Source organism: Electrophorus electricus, chromosome 23 (genome assembly GCF_013358815.1).
Source record: "Electrophorus electricus isolate fEleEle1 chromosome 23, fEleEle1.pri, whole genome shotgun sequence".
NCBI lineage: Eukaryota > Metazoa > Chordata > Actinopteri > Gymnotiformes > Gymnotidae > Electrophorus > Electrophorus electricus.
The window spans coordinates 9,512,153-9,532,747 of NC_049557.1; the positions used below are offsets into that span (position 1 = coordinate 9,512,153).

Below are 20,595 nucleotides of genomic sequence, written 5' to 3' on the forward strand. Positions count from 1 at the left end.
GCAGGGAAGGCACGAGCCTGGAGCACACAAACACAGTATTGATCCATGCAGACAGTCAGCCTAAAGGAAGCTTTGCAATTTCGTCAGTTCTTCAACTGCTGGTTTTCAACAGTTTTTTAAACCTGTGTTCACACTCCTCAGTGATGACCTGTACACAGGATGGACAATCTCTTCTAAATTTGCATTTATCATTACAGATCACATCAGTCTACAGATATGCTACAAATGTTTTTTTGTTTTGTTTTTTATAGTATAAACAGATATAGTGGTACAATCAACTATGTGTTTGTGTGTGAGTGGTTGTGGATATGTGTGTGAGTGTGTGTGTAGGTGTGTACATGTATGTGCGTGATTGTGAGTGTGTGTGTGTGTGTGTGTGTGTGTGTGTGTGTGTGTGTGTGTGTGTGTGTGCGTGCGCGCATGTCTGTGTGTGTGCATCAAACTCAGTTGGCTTGGACAAATTCATCAGGTCTGGAAGACCACAACACAATGGAGTCAATTCCACATTGAGCAGTGGGGCAAAGAACCAAAGAACCAAATGCACTCAGTTCCAGGATGAAGCTGCATTTCTAGTTATTGAGCTACAGTTCATTGTTCACACCAAACAAATCCAGGAAACTTGGTTTGAAATCTGTAATTACTTTGCACTGAGTTATTATGTTTTGGGTTGTTTTTTTTATTTTTTAGGTCAGACAGACCTCTAGCAGCAGCCAGATTTGATCTGTAGTTCTATTGCACATTTGAATGATCTGTCTGGTTTTGGGATATGGCATTGAAAATCAGTCTTATATGGGCATGAGAGTGAGTTTGTATGTGCATCCAGCTGTGCTAGCCATTTTCAAAGCAAAGACAGGTATAGAATCATAACTCTAAAGACAGTGTTCAGGGACCAAATAGATAACTGTCTTTCTGTGAAAGTCACTGAATAGTGACCACACTTTCACAACATTCGATCATGAGTTATTTTTAATTCATTGGCTGCATGCGATCCCTAAAGAAATTTGAGGTACAATTTCTGGATTATGCACTGTTAAACCCTTTTTGTAGGCCTGTGTTCAAACGTTCCTTAAATAAATAAAACATTGTCTCTAAAGGTTACAGAGAGCGCCAAGAGCCTCTTCACACTCCACCTCACATTTCATATTACTGTAATATTAATGATACTGGATCAAAACCTAACAAATGTTAAATTGTTTATGTAGAATTTATGGTAAAGTGTATGATGCTTTCTAAGAATTTAATGTTATGATAAGAATGTTATGTTAACTAACAAAAACCTAACAACTAAAAAATTAATTTCTTTTTTATTTTAAAATTTTTAGTGTTTTATTTCAGAGCAGGAAATGAGAAATGATTCATGGCATTCTCATATTAAACTTGAGTAATGATTTTTTCATTTTTATTTCTTATAAAGGTAAGCACGGCAGGTGCGCAGCAGGTGCATATAATAAGCAAAGATGCTGTAGTTGCTGAAGCTATCTATTTACTTTTGAAACTACATTTCAAAAGAAAACATAAACATAAACGTGCATTCTTTTTCTGGATCCCTGCGTGGGTTTTTCTTGGTGAAAATGCAGTGGCTGATGTCAGATCACACTGGTATTGCAGAAGCGGTTCTTGTTTTTCTTAACAGTAAACTATGCTTTCAATTAGTTTTTATTGACACTGTTGTGCATTTTTGAAAATATGCACTCTTGGCTACATGCACGCAAAAATCAGAAAGTTGAAATGTGATACTGGACTGTGTCCAAATCCAGTGAACGCTGGAGAAAAGTGGTTATGATTTGTAATACTAAAGCTATCTGTAAGGTTATGCATGATTATATGAGGTGCAAAACAACAACTTCAATATGGTTTATAATGAAAAAGTGAACTTGACACTTGTTCTACATGTTTCTTTTTTGTTGTCTGATGTCTCCATCTGGCCTCTCAGTCCTCTTAATTCAACTCAGTCAATCCCACAATTCATGTTTTAATATGCTCTCTTAAAAAATGTCTATTAGCATAAAGCTACTTAAAATGCTTCTTCATGAAGAAAAAAATCACAGCAATCAGACACCAAAATACATGAACTCAAACAGGAGCTTTCATCAGTAGAGTTACACAGACTATGCTGTCACGACTGAGCTTTCCATTTGAAAAGCCATTTTTTGTATAGGACTGTACTTAATTGGTGTCTGGGAAACTGGGTCTTAACCATCTAATCTAAAAACAAATTCCTTTGATCATTATTTATTTCTTCAGGACACTTTTTTCTGAGGAGATTAATAATAATAGATTAATAACAAATGGCAAAAAAGAATCCTTGAAATTTGACATTTATGATTTTGGAAATATTTAATATATTTTAGATTTAAAAATGGTGAATGTGGTGCTTTGATTTTAGTGTAACTTATGACATCATTTAGGGGTGAGTCATGCAAGATGGACATGACCTAACATGTCTAAAAGCGGGATATCAAGTTCATCATCTCCAAATATCCCAAAGGAAAACCAGGAATCTCCGTAATGAGGAAATGGACCACAATTAACCTATAAACCAATGGGTAACTGAGTGTCAGGACTTGTTTTTTTGCACTTTCAATCTTATACTGACGCACATTGTCATTAGGCCTGCACACTGAGCTGTTTGTTAATCGTTATTACAATTGCCATTTGCAATACAGATATTGCAGAAATGTTTACTTTCCTTTCAGCAGGGTTTATTTCTGCTAGAATTACTTAGCATAACACATGCTTCTTAAAATGTATCAGGATTCCTACAAACTCTAAGTAATTAATCAATCAGAATTATGTAAAATAAGTTATGTATTTTATACAATTAAAACATTATATGAGCTGACCCTCTGAACTGACCTATTTGATGTCCTGCCTGTTCCTTGAGGAGGATGTCATACACATCCTTACACAGAAAACAGGTAAACAGGTGCAATGTATATGTATGTGTGTGAGTTACAGAGAGAGAGAGGGGGAGAGGTGAGGGATGACAAGAAAACAGGACAGATAAAGATGGCCATACTTCTGAACCATTACCTCGCTTGGTTTGAGCCTTTATGACAGATTGATCAGAGCTAGAATTGTGTACGTGATGCATTAAAATATCTCAGAGAGCTCATAGATACGACTAGCAACAGACGCAGGGGAACATGCTACGCCATAGACATAATTTATGCAATGTAAATTATTTGTGTAAAACGTGGAAATGTGGAAATGACTTTCTGGATGCTATGGTTTATACCTGGTGCCACCTACATTTAAGTTTAAGTGTGTGGTGCTAAATCCGCTAGTTTTTTCTTTTATACAGAGCACTGCTCTGGTGCCATGAAGCGGACTTCTGGGTACGGCCACTAACGGGCGCGTTCCCATCTCCAAGCGCAAAGGAGGTCACAACTAAAAATGGTTCCCTGGGGCGGTTGGTGTTCATTCCTACATCTTTATTCATAGCGAAGACGTCTTAAGGCACTCTAATCACTGCAATCTTTTAAAAACTATTTCAACTGTAGGCACTTCACAAGTTGCGCGTTGGCTCTTGCTCGTGGACAGTGACGGCCAGTCAACGTGGCGCTCAGATTTTATTGTTCAGTTGCTTAGTTTCTGCATTGATCGTGTAATCTAAAGCCATGTTGTTCATCATACAATTACTGTATAAGTTAATGTCTCAGACTTTGTGATAAATTGAGAGTATGTACGTTCTGTATCGTTAGCCGTCCATGCGTGCCTGCACTGGATCTGCGATAAAAGAAGAGAAGCGCTAAGTGGTACCCGCAAGTACATCTGTGAGCTCAGAGAGCCTCACGTCGCCACTAGAACCAAAACCTTAACAATCCTGGTAGAAACACAGATCAGTCAACGTTCGCCTTGTAACGCTCCTAAAACATTAACCCTATAGTAATTAAACTCCTTTTGGGGGAAAAGGATCACAGTCCTAAATCATAGTCCGGACAACTATTGTTAAAAGTTAACATCTTGCTGTGTAAAACAAATTCAGGGCTTGTTTCTAACTTTAATTATTTAGAATTTCTAAACAAATCAACCCGTTTTGCATTAGACAATTCAGACAATGTCTCACCGTCTAAGTCCTTGGAAGGATGATGGCCAAGACATTCTTGATTTCTTCAAACCAGGGCGACTGCCAGTATCTATAGCGTGCGTACGGTCCATTGTCCTTGGACTGAGGTATTTTTCGTTGTCCGAGAAGCCCCTCTGCCTTACCCGGGTGGTCTTGTGTGATCCATGGCAGTGTTGACGCTGAAGGGCTAATTGGTTCTGTTGCCTCCACAAATGTTTGGGGGCTTGGGCATTTTCCCCGGCGCCTCCGTCGCCACTGCTGTTACAAACTAAGCATGATGCTGCTACTTGGCCACCGGAATCCATCGTCGCTTACTATTGTTTGGATTGGATAAAGAGACAGACAACTTATCTTTTGTTACTATGCAATTAGTCTGACAAAGTTCGCGAAGCACAATGCAAATTCGTCGTCATTTCCAAAACATCCATTTTTATCACAAAAGACTTAAGTTACCACAACTGCGTTACCTGTAAAATAATATTAATTTACGTTGTAATGTCCTAGTACTAGTACTAGTCGAAACTATTGCTTTTGTCTTGCGCAAATGGTACGTCTGCGGTTCATTGTCGCACACTGGTCCAGCGGCTAAACCTATCCAGCCGTTTAAAAGTCATATTTTTAAAATATCTACATTTTCATCACTGCCTTCTTAGAAACGGTGCCGTAACAGCACATGATAAAGTGTACCGAGAAAGCTCCTCAATTAGTGCTCGGGCATCTAATACTGGCAGGAGCGCGCGTCTGCCTATATAGGGTCTGTGCGTCGAAGACCACGCCCACTTTTGCAAGGCGGAGTCAAGAAAGAAGCATTCCAGAGCGAACGCGCACTCAGTGGGACTGAGGTACCGCCCACTAGGCGTGGTTACAACGCTTATTCAGTGGGACGCTTGTGTAAAAACATATAATTTATTTTACAAACGTATAACGTATATGAGTCACTTTATGTTTATTCCGAGTGTGGTGCAACATGTCCTTTGCTTAATTTGCAATTATAAACTTTAGGGATCAATAAAGTAGGCTATAACTGGAATAAACTGGAATAAACTGGTGTCAGGAGTAAACTAGCTTGTCAGTTCATTTAACAACACAATCAATCTCAGGTTTCCTCTCAGATGACGGCGCTGCTGATGGTCACACAAGTTTTACTATAGGTGTGAAATCCAAACACTGGAAAAAAACAACAACAACAAAAAAATACAACAAAAAGTGCCAAAGTTCAGAATTTTACAACAAAATTGCTATTGACAGTAAATCTGTTCTGTTTTTTATTATTTTTTATTTTTGTTGCTCTTACTCAATCAGGCAGGATTCTCTTGTACCCCCTCATTTCACACATGGGTTAGGGTCAGCCATGAGGCTGATTTCTGAACATTGCCTACATCTGCCACCAGCACAGACAGGAAGGCAAACACAAGACGAGTGTTTGTAACCGAGCAAAGTAGAACCAAGCAGCATTTCTCTTAAGGTAGACGCACGACGGCACAATAACACCATAGCTCAGCCAGTTGAAAAAGTGTTGAAATGTTTATCTTAGATAGAAAACAAAACAAATAAACGAACAAACAACATGAAAGAAATACGCTGAGCTCATATTCTCATCTTCATATATGCCTTTGGGGAATGGGAAAATTTGGCCAAAAGATATTCTTCTTCCAGCTTACAAAGTGAAAAAACAAGTATAAAAAGTAGGATAAGGGACCGTAGGAACCAGAAGGCCTCTGATACACTGTATTGACTTACCTTGATGGCAAAGTTTGGAATCAGACAACTCAGTATATAAATGTATAACAATCACATCAACTTTTACACTATGCCATTATTACACATGGATAATTAACAAATATAAGCATATTTTATAGAGTCTATTTTCAATGAAAAATCTTAATGCAAACTTCACGAAGTTCACAATCAGCAAATACTAATATTGCTGCTTGAATAAGCTTGAAGGAAGAGGTGAATGGATGGCCTAACGCAGTGAAGCTTCAGGTCAGGGCACACAGCAGACGTGCCCTCAATGTCATTTTCAATAATCAAAATGACCCATAATGAGGTGCGCTTTGCTATTGCTGATGTGCTGGTGATTTTACCCAGAATTCAATGTGCAAGAGGTCTATTGAACTGAATCTCGAGAACAGAAGGTTGTGGTAAAATTGGATCTATCTTCTAAATGATGCCAATGTCTCTGTCCATCTAAATTGTAATCACAATGAAATTGTGCCCTGAGCTTAGTATAAAAAAGTCTTTATCTGCTATGTCTCACTATGAACTGAGAGAAGTAGAATCTGAGTGGTTACAACCAGCAGAGTCAGGCAGTACTGTCCAATAACACTTGAATGACAACACAGCTGTGCATTCTCCAGGGTTATTCTGCAATTATAATTCATCCTCCCCTCCCACCTAATAGGATTGTTAATAAAAAAATGTAGGTGGACTATTCTAATATAACGGATAAGTGCACATGAAACATAGCAGATATATTCATCTCTTATCTGATATCCCGTTGTCCTCACTGTGCCTCAATTAAACCATTCAGTCCACATTTCAAGAGCGCCCATGTGATGGCCCCAGATGATGGAAATCTCTGGAAATCTAGACTAGCATTGCTGAAACCTATTTTAACCCAAATCATGCTGCCTACTTATTTAATGTACAGTACCTGTTTTGGGATTGAAATGCAATGTAGTGTATCCGTTTAACTTATGTGGTGCTTGGCATTGAGCATTTACAAAGATAGCCAAAAATAGAGCATGGCCTCTAGATGAGTCTTTTATCTTATCAGTGTTAGATAAACAATAACAATAATGACCTTTTTCTGACAGTTATTTTCCTTATAACCCTTGTAATGCTCACTGCAAAGAAGACACATTCTTTCTTTGGGGTTGAGCCTCTCGATGACTGAATTAATAGTGAATTAATAGTGGTTGATTCAGCTACACAGGGCTATATCTTCTGGGCCCAGATTAAATTTGGTTTGTAAATATAGAGCTCAATTTCATTTTGTAATATGATTATATTAAGGGGTCAATTTTATATGAAGAATGCAAATGTAACCTGTAACTCAGCTGTTCACCTGAGTCACTCTTAAAGTTACCAATTAATATAATAATGTATAATGAATTCTAATATTATAATAATGTGATTTTAAGAGGGTACTTCTGCTTTTCTGGTCCTGTTTTGCAACTTTTCAAGTAACGAAATAATTTGTTTTTTTTTAAATACTTGCAATGATGCTAGATAAATAAATAAATACATACATAATTCAAAAATTAATATATAATGTCTGAAATATATAAACCCTGAGTTTCTCTTCAAAAGACACTATTAGCTATTTGAGTGCCTAATTTATCATTTAAAACTTTATCTCACAAAGCAAGCACTGTGTTTGAGGACTGTTTTTGAGGACTGCTATGTCTCGGAATTGCTTCCTTCTGTTTAGAGTATAATGTGTCACACATAAAACAGCAAAGAGTCCAGAATGGTTTGCTGCAGTTGGAGCCAGTGGTCCTGCCAACTTGTGATCCAATCAGTGACACTTCTTTGGAATCCAACCATTTGTAACTTTTAAGGTTTTTTCATGTAGATGCCAAATGAGAAGTTAAAGTATGTTTTCATCAACAGAAAAATTGTTGAGACACATAAAGAATAGTTCAATGGTAACACTCAGTGGTATTTGCATAACGCAAATGAATGGCTATCCTAGTGTATGCTTTGTACAATACACAATGCACATTTGAATTCTCACAGAAACCATGGCACCTGTTTTTTAGCCAGTGATTACAAAAATACCATTACATGACTTAGAACCTCACTCCAGTCACCAGGGTTCACCATCTAGAGCACATCGTAGGTGATTCCAGCTCAAAGCATACATGAAGCAGGTACTCATGAGATGTGCATGTTAATAACCAGAACGGATCAAAAAAGCTGCAGAATGTGAGGAAAACTTCTCCTTTAAAAAAATCAGGATCACCGTTTCTAGGCTATTTTCCAACCTCAAACAAAAATAAATCAGCTTTCACAAGAATATGTTTCTGTTTCAAATAGATGGATTTGTGTGTAGGCCTATGTCAGCGACAGTAGCCTCCACAGAGACAGAACATGTCAGAGACAGTCCCATCATGATTGGGCTACTCTGAGTTGCTCACCAGTATCAGAATGAACTCACAAGCATCAGAATGAAGCATACCTGTTGCTCTCTGCAGAGGTGATGGCAATGAGGGGTGGAGCTCTCAGAGGGAGGAAGGTGGGGCGGGGCTGTCCAGTCTCCGCCTCCGCCCTCCTCTCACAGTAGTACTGCTGCGCCTGTCGGAAGACCAGAGGCGGCAGTTGCACGCTGCGACATGACAGCCTGCGCACGGCGAATGGTTCCATGCATGTCAGCAGACATGCCTCAGGAGACTCAGACGAGTCTGACACCTGTGGGAGAGACAGACGGTGTCAGCAGGATGCGTACCCTGGGCAAGACTGAAGCCCAGATGAGGCTTTCGCTTATGTTGTTGTTGTCTTCTGCTATGAGCAAACTTTCATGATTTAGGGTTTCACTTTCATCAGTCTAAAAATGGTCAGTCAGTCGGTTCAGAGAGAAAATCAAAGCCTTTTACCACGCACTTACCACATGTTTTATAGACTTAAAGAAGATTTACTGTATATAAGATGAGAGAAGAAATGAGGTTTCCAGACTCTAAAACCAATTTGAATAATGTTATGTAATAGTTGAAGTTTGAGAGAAAGACCCTGTGTAATACTTCTCCCATCTAGCTAGTTTTCATATATATTTGCACGGGTATCTGTTTTCTGACACACGACAGACACACACACACACACACACACACACACACACACACACACACACACACACACACACACACACACACACACACGCGCGTTTCTCTCTTGCCCCATTAGCATGAGGGGCACAGTCTACATGTCCGCTCAGCTCCAAACTCCAGCCAGGATCTCAGAGGTTCATCTCGCCTCGTGCAGTTCCACAAGTCATTACTGATTACTGACCACAGAATTAAACTGAAGGTCTGAACAAAAACGAAATTTTTCTCAAGTAAACGTTTCAACCGGTGTTTCAAGACTTCCCATTTGGTGTATTTATTTAGGTTAGAGGAACTAGATGAGATGTTTTCATGTGTATCTCTTTATAGTCTTGGTCCTAGTGGATATGCACTTGTTAATAAACAAAATTTTAATTCAATTATGGCTCTGTTTTTAAAATGTACTGTTTTTAAAAGGGTACATGTGCTGAGACATGTTTCTGGGCTTTATCCAGGAATCACTGCCAGGACTGGCAGAATGTTCCAGAAGACATGCAGATGCAGTTATCACAGGCAAATCCATAATCATTAATCGTTAAAAGGCAGGCAAATGTAAACACAGGAACAAGGTTACCTAGAGCAACAAGGACCAAGAAAAAGTCTCGGTAACGCTTAGAACATTAGGAAGATTTTAGCAAGAGATAGGTGAGACCAGGTATGGTTGTAACAATGGGATAGCGGCAACAGCATCACTTTTACCAATAAGGGTTGACCTCAGAATTATGTGATCAGTATCATGTATGACAACTTCCTTCCTGACTCTGCATGTTTAATTGCAAAAGGAAAAAAAAAAAATTTTTGGACCAATTCTATATTTTGTACTGATACTGTTGAGGTTGAAATCATATAACTATTAAAGACTTATATAATTATAACTCTTATATCCTTTAGGTAAAATGTGAGGTATTTTATCTATGCTAATTTCAAACCACCATGCTGCTACAGCTCAACAATGGCTGACAGGGTGGGAATGGTTGTAACATTTAAAAAAAAATGTAACTAAGCACATAATGACATCATTTGTATGTATTCAAATACTACCACTAGACAGTGAAGTGCTGGAGTATGCACAAATAACTGATTTACATGCATATTTTGTGGTGTGGTCTCAATTTTTAAAATTTCAGTCTCGTTGTTACCCCAGGTTGTGTTACAACTTACCCTGGCAGTGGGGTGGGTTGTAACAATGGAACTCCTTGTATTAGGCATCAATTAATGAATTCTGTGTAATAGCTGGAGAAATCAGAAACATCCCTAATTGCAGTAGACAAATAAAAGTAGTTTGTGTAAATATTTGAGAGCTATACCACATATAATCTGTGAGTTATAGGTGCTTAAACAAAAAGCATTACAACCATCCCCACTATGCTATATATATATATATATATACACACACACTTCCCTGATGATTTTATACATTCATTTTATATGCTTTTATACTTGAGCATTAAGGGCCTTGCTCAGGGGCGCAACTTGGCAGCGGTGGGGCTTAAACCCACAACCTTCCAATTACAAGTCAAGTACCTTAACCAATGAGCTACCACTGCCCTGTGTGGGTATGTTTTGAAAGGATTTAAATCCTTTCAAAACATAAAGTAAGTCCAGTTCTTCTTTACTGGAGGCTAAAAGCAGAAGTTTTGCAGGTATGAGTAAGGATCAGAGCCCAGAGACACGATCAGGCCAGCTCATGCATGCTAAGTGCAGAGGCCTATTGCTTCACCACACCATCAGATCTTTTGTTTATTAATTTATTTTTATATTGTTGTGTCAATCATTATTAAGCATTTCAGGAACAGCTGCGCATGACCAATCATCTGAAAATCTTAAGTCAGTAGCAGCCTTGCATGAGGGAATAAAATGAATAAAGAATGCACATTGTGATTTAACCCCTTCCCTCTCTGTCTGTCACTGTCTCCCTGTTACCAATCAGAAGCACCTAGGAGCAAGGGTGTCACATTTTGTTTTTCAAGTGTAAGCTGGAATCACTAACTCGACAAACTATCAGGAAAAAAGATTTAAAGAAAAATCTTTTTTCATTCTTGTCACGATTGTCAACTCCACCTTCGCTTGGAACCCTGCTTGGGAGAATATGTTCCTCCCCGCCCTGTGGACATACACTTGTATCGATCAGCCACAGAGAGATCTGCTTTCTCTAAACAGCCCTGGGGCATATGGGAAATGCAACAGTCCACTCAACATGCTTCAGCAGATTCCTGTGTTTTACCAACATGCAGCATGGTAACAATTTAAACCACAATTATATTTAGACTTATCGTAACCTCTGGTCACTGTTTTACACTGATATATTCAGATTATTTCCCACCCCATAATGAATTTATGTCACAGACATTAGGACAATAAATGACAAAGGGTCCACTGGAAAGTCTGTAAGGAGGTTTTATTGAACGTATGGTTCTATTGAACGTATGGTTCTATTGAAATTATTCCCCTTAGGCGAGTTCATAAAAATCATCCTTTCTTTCATTATTAATGACTTCATTGACTTTAATTAGATCATGCTGGTGGCCAAACAGTATGAGTCTCATGAAACATGGAGTCCAGAATGCCTCTTCCTTTGGTTTGACCTTCAACATTAACACATTTTCCCACGACAGCAAAAAACTCCATTTGTCACGCCATTGCAACTTCCTGGAGAATTGACTTTCTAGAGGCACAAGGCTAAAAAAATCCCGGCCATAATGCACTTGGCATTTTCTCATATTTTGCATTTATACAATGAGGAATAAGTCTGCTCTTGACCATAATTCAATAATATTGATTTTCCAAGGTTTGGTATTGTTATCAGTTAAATGTCTGGAAATGTGAAAAGTCGTTGGCACTTCCTCCACAGCAGAATTGTAGTGGTCAGCGCCTTTACTTCAGAACTGTCTTTGTCCTGCTGCTGTTGAATATTGTTTGCAGTATTTTCACATCATTTTCACAAATGCTGTTTTCCATTTGAGACCCGAATAAAGTTCAAAATATCATGCCAGCTGCGTTTCACCACCCATGTCTGTCAACTTTTCATTATATGACATGGAGTAACACTGAAATATTCTGGTTTTGATTTTCCCTGTGCATCCCTGGACCATCACTACACTGCATGCGCTAAAGCATCATAACCAAGTGACAGAAACAATGGTTTGGTGCTAAAAGCTTTTGTTGATGTCTTATCTACAGATATATTACTTAATAAAATATTTTAATTCCTTGGACCCAGGCCATTTCATTTTCCAATGAAAACCCCAGCGTCTGCTACAAATTGAATGATACCAAGGCATGCTGGGAAACCATGTGTCTACCCAGGTGGCGGTGCTTATGTCCTGAAGAGCAACAAACATCGTCTGTTTGAAGAGACGGGCTGCACACAGCTATCCCCAAATCCTGGAGACACATGAGGGGAGCGGGAGAGCTTCACAGGAAACACACCTGCCGATGCTCGCTCCCTCTCACAGACGCCACCCTAATCTTATTACCTGGGAGAAATATGCAACACATCAGAAGACTCTGAATAAATAAGAGGGTAAATAACCAAACGTTAGATATAGTTCATGGTCTGTTGCCACAGATGTGTTGAGGATGCAAGCATTCCAGTTATCTCAGCAGCAGCTGGGCAGGCCTGCACTGCATTTGTCAGACTATTAAATATGAATTAAGTGGGTCATGGCTACTACGGACAACACCCCTCCCCTGTCCTTATATGCTGGGCCCATTTAATGGTCTATATGTAATTGCAGTGTAACTGGGATTAAACATATATTGAGTATGAAACTGAATAATTATTAAGCCATGATAATGTTTGTCTTTGAGATCTAAAGCAGGAGTGCATTTCCTGCACAAAGGAAAAAAACTGAAAATTAAAGTGTATGTCTATTATTGGCAAACTGAAAATCCATGGACTTCTTTTTGTGGTCAGTAGTTGGCTATTGTCACTTGAGCTCAAATCATACAGGAAGTGGAGCATGTTGAATTCCCAATGAAACGTGCAGCATGTCAAAACCGATGAATGCAGCTTCTCATATCTCATTTGCCCATAAACGTCTGCAGTGCACACTAGCAGTTGCACAAAGTCAGGACCAGGCCAGGACATTCATATTCATATAACACATCATACACAGATATCCTTTATGGTGCTATAGGTAAAGAATAATTAGACTACATAGAGCAATAACAGATAAGATCATTAAAATAAATAGACCTTTAAAAAATAATATATAAAATCTAAAGATAAAAGGAAAAATGCTTAAAGTTAATTATCATAAAAATCTAAACCACTTTTTTTTTTATCAAAGGCATAGGAAAAAAATGTTTTCAGTGTATAATTAAAAACTTCTGTGCTCTTCTGCGAGCTGGTTCCAGCACAGGGTAGCATGGTAGCTGCAGCTGTCTCAATGTTTTTTGCTCTAATTCTAGGCACTAATAATTGACCAATTGCTATTGATCTAAGAGGCCTATTGAGTTTACATTCATCTAGCATGTCAGAGATGTATTTAGGTCCTAAGCAATTTAATGATTTATAAATAATTAGTAGCACTTTAAGAACAGTCCTGTGGCTAACTGGAAACTAATGTAACTGAGAATAGGGGTAATATGCTGAGACCTCTTTGTCTTGGTTACCATTCTAGCAGCAATGCTCTGAATCAACTGCAGCTGCATTCAAAAAGAGGCCCACTACAGTAGTCCAGACTGAATAGAAGATGGGAATGTTTTTTTTCTAGATTGTGTAGATTCATTTGAATTTTTTAAAGGTAGCTGTATATTTTTGAGGTGGTGGATATGCTGTGTCTAGTATTATCCGGATTTCTAACATGGTTTTTGGGATTTTGAAGTTTGGCTAAGAGTCTTTCATATTTGGCACCAAACAGAATTCTCTCTGTTCTGGCCTTATTTAGCTGGAAGAAATTCTGGCATAATCACATATTGATACTACTCTATGCATTCATGCAATGTCTGTGGGTCCATAGGTGCTAGGAGAGATAACTATGCAGATTAGGGTGTCCTCAGCATAGATATGATTGGCTGTGTGCTATCTTGCATTTGTCCTAATGGTACTGAATAGTTGAATAGAAGGGGCACACAAATTGATCCTTGGGGGAACCTACACGTCAAGGCAGTTCACTGTGATTTGTAATTGCCAATGGAGCCAAAAAGCCCTTGCCTTCTAGATATGATTTACATTTAAATTATTCTGGAGAGTTCTTCCTAGTTTCCTATCTACCTAAAAGTACATTACGGTCTATCTAAAAGTACATTATGGTCAGTGGTGTCAAATGTGGCACTAAGGTTGCAGAGCAACAGTGCTTATATCTTACCTGAATCAAGATTTAGTTCAGCGCACTTCTGCCAGAACTCTGCCCTTGAAAGGTCAATACAAATGATGCTTTTTTGCCACTATGTCTATTGGATCACATTTAAGCATTCTTTGGAAACTCTATTCCTTAAATAAGCTTATTAATACCTGTTATGAGCTTTTATTTTGTTGCCTTTCTGCTGAACACTCTGGCATATCATAACTAATCACCCAGCATGACAAACTACAGTGTTTCTGCATGGTGCACTACAATGTATTAAAATGTGCTAATCACATTAGAATGGAAAATCAAGGCAATTGCAATCATCATATTTGGCAATATCTTGTTCCATATTCATTCAATTCTAAGTCATTCTATACTGTTTTGAAATGTGTGAACAGCTTCAGAAGAAAATAATTTTATCTTTCATTAACTATATAAACGTGATCAACATCTAATATGCAGGTAGAAAACAACAGGGTCTTCTAGTTGTAAAGGTGCCATGGTGTAGCTTTGACTATCAGGTAATGTTAGTTAAAGCTATCCATTAGCAAAGGAATGGGCCTCCATGATGAGATGGATCTGATGGGAAATAGGCCTTGGACTCTGTAATACTCTGGCACGGTTAGGCACACAACAATATGCAATCAGATTTGACTAGTTCTCACATTTCTCTAATTTTCTTATGTAAATGTTTCACATATGTGTCTGCCTAAAACCAGTCTATTCATTTATGATCATGTTCCCTTTAAAATGATGTCTACCTAGGATCTTGAAAAGCGGTACAAGATCAGACCATGCATTTGATAGCATGTGGTTTCTTATACCTACTGTTTCACTGTACTATAATACGGAACAAACTAAAGCTTTTTGAACTTGCACTATATGTCTAGAGTTCAAATCTGAAGCAATTACAATCCCGTGGTGATGCAGCTGTTTATGTGTCGGAGAGATCTCCTCTTTATCTGTAACGCATGTCTCGTCCTCTTTTGAGGACTAAGTCAGTTCATCTTTTGGCAAAATGCACTGACTAGTCCCAATACATGAGATAAACGGTGGTCATGTTCCACCACTTCCTGTGCGTACGTCTGTGCTAATATGCTCCTGTGCACTCACACTCTCCATCTGGCATGCGATGCTGCAAGCATTCTCCTGCATAGTGTGGCCCTCGGCTTGGGGTGAGCGGCCACAGACTCTGGGAACAGCCTGTCCTGGAAGAGATTACAGAGAAAACTGGATCAGATCCCCACTGAAATCACTGCACAAATGTGAATAACTGTCACACTCCTACAGACTTTAATAGAAGCAGAGAAGGATTTCAGTGTGAAGTGTACAAGCCAGTAGGTAAGTTATTTGTGATAATGCTATTCGGTATATATAAAAAAATGAGGAACTGGGCAAGGCAAAAGTTGATTTAGCCCTAAAAATACTTCAACAAACCAAACAAGCTTCCCAAAGGAAAAGATTAAGATGTCAAAATGAACAGCAATAAGACAAAAAATCAATATAAAACTAATTATTCAATTAAGAGTCTGCTGTTATCAGTGCTACTTCAAATGCATCGACCTTAGGACTTCATTAGCTTGGCCCATGATTTGCGTCTGTAGGGTTGGAGAGTATTCCTCTGCCACTAAGTTCCTCTTTAGTCACAGTTATCATCACCTACTGAACGGTAACATCACAGAGGGGTGATATTTTTATCTTATGGGAACAAGTTATTTATCTTGTATGTACAAGATAATTTACTATATATTCATTTGGGTCTCTAATTATTATTTTAGATGTCGCAAATATTACTATAACCAAGTGCACTGCACTTCAAATGACTATGTAATATCAAAATTAATATCTTTAGAACAGAAGATTTACCAGGCATCAATCTGAACTGTCTCCATACTTTAAAATTCTGTAACTTTAGCAATTCAGATTTTTACTTTAATTAGTAAAATAATTATCGCAAAGTTTTTTTTATTTTGCTGATGACAGTCTACCAAAGTGGGAACCCAACATGAGGAACCTAAATCAAGAGGTATCACATTGCTTAACTGTGCCAATGTAATGTCTAGCTGAGATATTGAAAAGGAACTTTGAAACAAAATATAACCAGAATGGAGCATAAAAACCTTAAACTTGACCTTGAGCTCTGAGTTGACGTAACTCGACCAGACATCCCCAGACTTATTGGTTCCAGAAAAGCCGGTTAAAATATCATTGACTGAAGTCAATCAACTCTGAGTAAACTGTACATAAATGAAGTACGTTCACGGTGAACTTTGAAAGCTATTATCGGGAGACACTAACAATAGGATTCAACATACATGCAAACAATAAAAACTGTTGATTTACAGTGGGGTAATTAAACAGTGTTGACAGCAAAAGAAAATATAAATAACATGAAACAAATATGAAAACCATTTTCTTTTCAGTAAAGAAAAGAATTTACTACCTTTTCCAAACATATATGCAGAGGGACAATAATGGTTTTGAGCATTTAGTGAGAAGTAAGTTTATGCCAGTGGTGTCTCTTAAAGACTATTGGAGATGGTTGTGGTTCTTTCTCTGGGACATTGTGTGGTCTGGCAGGGTATCTATATTAGCAAAGAAGCAACACTAAAGTTTCCTGCCACGCAGAGTCCTCTCAGGCACTGGAACCTGACCTGGCCTGTGTTTCTGTCTTGATGCTGGCTCTAGTCCAGCAGTGGGCCAGACTGTAGCAGGGTCAGGATGTGGGAGAGCAAGCAAGGGTACTTTGTTTCCAAGAAGGAAATCTGTCTTCTATTCAGGGGAACATATATAAGACATATAAAACAATGATTTGAAATTATGTGTATTTTGCTAATTTATTGTAGCCATTGTTATTGGCTATTGGTGATTATTATTATTATTATTATTATTATTATTATTATTATTATTATTATTATTATTATTACTGGAGAAAAGCAAGCACATTGTGCAATAAAGCCCTGAACTCGAAGAAAATATTATCTTATAGGAGTTTAGGGGCTCAATAGAAATACAAACAAACAAATGTATTAAGTAGTAGGTGAGAAAAGGCGAGTTTATCTGGTGGATGTTAATTATGTTGGAAATGTAATTTCATAATGTAGTTTGGCTTTTTATTGGACATAGCATGAGATATGAAGTGGTGATATCCTAAAATGTAATTAGTTCTTCTAATTATTAGTTCTGCTTTTTTGGAACCTAATAAAATTATAACCGCCTTCCACATTTATTTTGAAATTTTAATTTTAAAAATTAATGGCAAGCAGCTAGCACAAGGTGCTAAGTTCATGTGTTTGATTCCCAAGGAGCACACATACTCTGGATAAGAGCAGCTGTCAAATGATCTAAATATAAATAAGCAATTGAAGACAGAATGCAGTAAATACCCAACTGTTTTGATGTTCTATTAACAAAATGACTGGCAATAATGCAGCCTGTAATGAGTGGCTCTCGTCTCCCTGTTGGATAAAAGGACCATGTCACTGGCTAAAACTGTTTAGCTGAAATCACTTAAAGGAGAATTGGCTAAGCTGTGTGAGCCTGGCTTTCCAAGTTATCATTTTGGGTTGGAAACCGACCTTGACCAAGACCTCTAAAGTTTCCCACTTCTCTAGCCCCAAAACTTTGCACAAAGCAAATATACAGGGAAATACAGGGAAAGGAACCAAATAATCCACACTCAGGGGAAAAAAAAGATTTCAGTTAAAGTTGGGAAAAACAATAAAAGTGTAATAGAGGTCAGTAAGTTGAGCCTGCCGGGAGACGAAGATTTGGGACCAAACATTTGGGCTCTCTGTGTGACGCGGCTGTTCCAGCCCTGGAAGTCTTTAAGCCTTCATGCTTTTTTGTTCCCCCGTTAGGTCTTCCAGTTTTGTTTCAAAAGTGTCTGGGTCTGTCCCCTTGAGGGTAAAAAACAACAAAAAACAACAGAACTTGCTGTCATGAGCCTGTTTGGGTCTGGCCACCACAGGCCATCCTCTAACAACTTCATTTAAAAGCATCACTTTGTTTTTTTGTTTGCTATCTTGGGGACAAAATGAAATAAAAATGTATCTAGCCCAATTTGGAAACATAACAAAATGTATTGGCAGGAGGGACAGGCTATGATCAAACCCATGGTGGGAGTGCAGACCCCTACTGTTCTGAAAAAACAACAGAAATGGACATGTCTGTCTGAGAGGATGTCAAGGGAAGGAACAAACTCACGAGCCACAGCCCAATAAAGCACCGATGGCCGCAACTACTGGAAGAGATTGCCTCTATGAAAACACTTGAGGCTTCTGGTGGAACATTTTGTAAAATAGGAAAACTGAATATGCGTGACATTAAGAGGGAATTTTAGGTTTGCCTATAATGGCTCCTTGACGGTTCTTTTCTTAAGACACACGGGGACTGTAGCTCTGTGATCATGACTGCATGACAAAAACATCAGATACAAACAGTGTAACAAATGAGAGATTTCAAACAGTTTATTTATGAGCCATGCACAGAAGCATCATCAAAATTCATATATTTTTTGCCTGTAATTAGGACATTACAGGTTGTCTGGAGTGTAAAAAAAACACATTCCAAATTTTTATTTGGCGATTTTAATATATATATGAGATAGATCGTTTATACAGAATAAAATGCCTCGACGCATTATTTAATAAGCTTTGGTAAAATATGACTGTGTGGGATTGGGATGCTTATTTTGAGACATTTGATCAAGCAGAATACACTGGAATGGTCTTTAACACAGTTAGTCCTATATTTTTAAATATTTTTTGAAGAGAATTAAAATAATTATTCTGATTGACCTTTGACTTATTCTGCACCCCACACTTGATTTACTTCATTTTCACATAAGAAGAACAAAGAATATTTCAAGACATGAAAAGTCCCCTTCAATGTGAGAAAGAAAACGTTAGGTACAGAGTGGCTGGTTACAGATGTGAGCTCTGTTTAATGTATAGGTTTTCTATAGCTTGAATGTCCTTAGATAATGCAAAGTCTGTTAAAGAGTCTTAAGCATACTACATGCATATATAGGCTAATATACTTATATTGGTGGGGTGGTCATTACTCAATCAGACGTGTCTTGTTGGCTTGAAATCCATGGCCCTTTAGATTTCAGCTTTTATTTGTTATTGCCACAGCAACATATCAAATACAGTCAAAACTATAAACTAGTTCTACAGCCGAGCTTTTGGGTAATGCGGGAGATTTGAATGGTTGGGCGTGAGACTGTGTGACTGGTGCCAAATGCCTGAGTCTTACGGCTAATGTGTGAGACTTGAGAGGTATGTAATGGGTTTCTTTTGCATTTTGCACTATGCAATATCATCGACTAAACATATAATGGGTAGAAAGTTTCAGGATTTGAATCTAATTCCAGTTTTTAATGTCATTGGTTTTGTCTCTTGCAGTCACTGTGTTATTTGCAGTGAGATGGCACACGTATCCAGTGGAGTGAATCCAAAACTGCATCTCCTTTCAAGTGAACTCGGATCTTCAAACACACATTTAAATGGGCAATTAGTTTTATAGTATTATATGAAATTTTCGACATTGTTTTGTCTTTAAGCAAAGTCGTGAACTCCGGTAGGACACTCAGAAGGTTTTTGGCTCCTCCCTGTGGTGATTTATGTAATAGCTTAGGAACCACTGGCCTTCAGTTTGAATACACCTGCCCCAACACATCTGCCCCAACACACCTGATTTAATTCACAAAGGGCTTCATGTGAGCTGACGAACAAGATCAGCAGCTCTAAAGCAGGGGAAACCAGAACGTGTGCAGGGAAGTGAGGCTTGAACTAAAAACTGGCAGTGGAAGGAATATTTTCTCCAGGGATGGTCCTAGTTTTGGACAGTGAAAAAAGAGAAGGGACTGGCACATAATTTCATCCTAAGAAACATTACACTTGGGGTTTCAGTCTTGTTTGCAGCTTTAAACAGCTTATTTAGAAACAAAATATAATTCTTCACTGTGGGCTACGTCTTCTACCTATGCAAACTGAAACCCACTATACAGAAGGGGTCCGTTTCTCAAAGTTAAGTGATCGTTCATGGTATCTCCCTGAAATACGAATCAGGCGGAAACTTCTGATACTTTTACTGGTAAAATCAGTACAAGTTTCAGCTCCAAGAAAAAAATTTAATTATGTAAAAAATCCAAATAAGAGATATGGCATTTCCCTTTTCCCATAACATCACATTACATGCTAGATAACAGTGCTGTTCAGTCTTTTCTCGGCATAATTTAAAAGGATTCCCGTGCTTTTTAAACTTTGTCCTAGACGAAATGTTCCTTTTCACTATTGTACATAAGTGGCACAGACTAAACAGAGGAATGGTTAATAATTGTTTATGGAAAGTTTTCCATGGGAAACCAGGCAAGTTGTACTTAAATTGTGCAGTTCAAGACTGA

The 20,595-nt window shown here is 38.2% G+C and overlaps 1 protein-coding gene across 1 annotated transcript in view; it reads right to left on the minus strand.

Annotated features, from left to right (window-relative positions):
* The window catches only part of pde4d (phosphodiesterase 4D, cAMP-specific), a 102,919-nt gene that overhangs the window by 78,974 nt on the left and 3,350 nt on the right, over positions 1 to 20,595 (minus strand). The window contains exons 2-3 of the mRNA XM_035521852.1: positions 15,300 to 15,394; positions 8,256 to 8,485 (exon numbers count right to left, since the gene is read on the minus strand). Coding sequence (XP_035377745.1) covers positions 8,256 to 8,485; positions 15,300 to 15,341 — 272 coding nt within the window. The 5' untranslated portion in view covers positions 15,342 to 15,394. The remainder of the gene's footprint in view (positions 1 to 8,255; positions 8,486 to 15,299; positions 15,395 to 20,595) is intronic.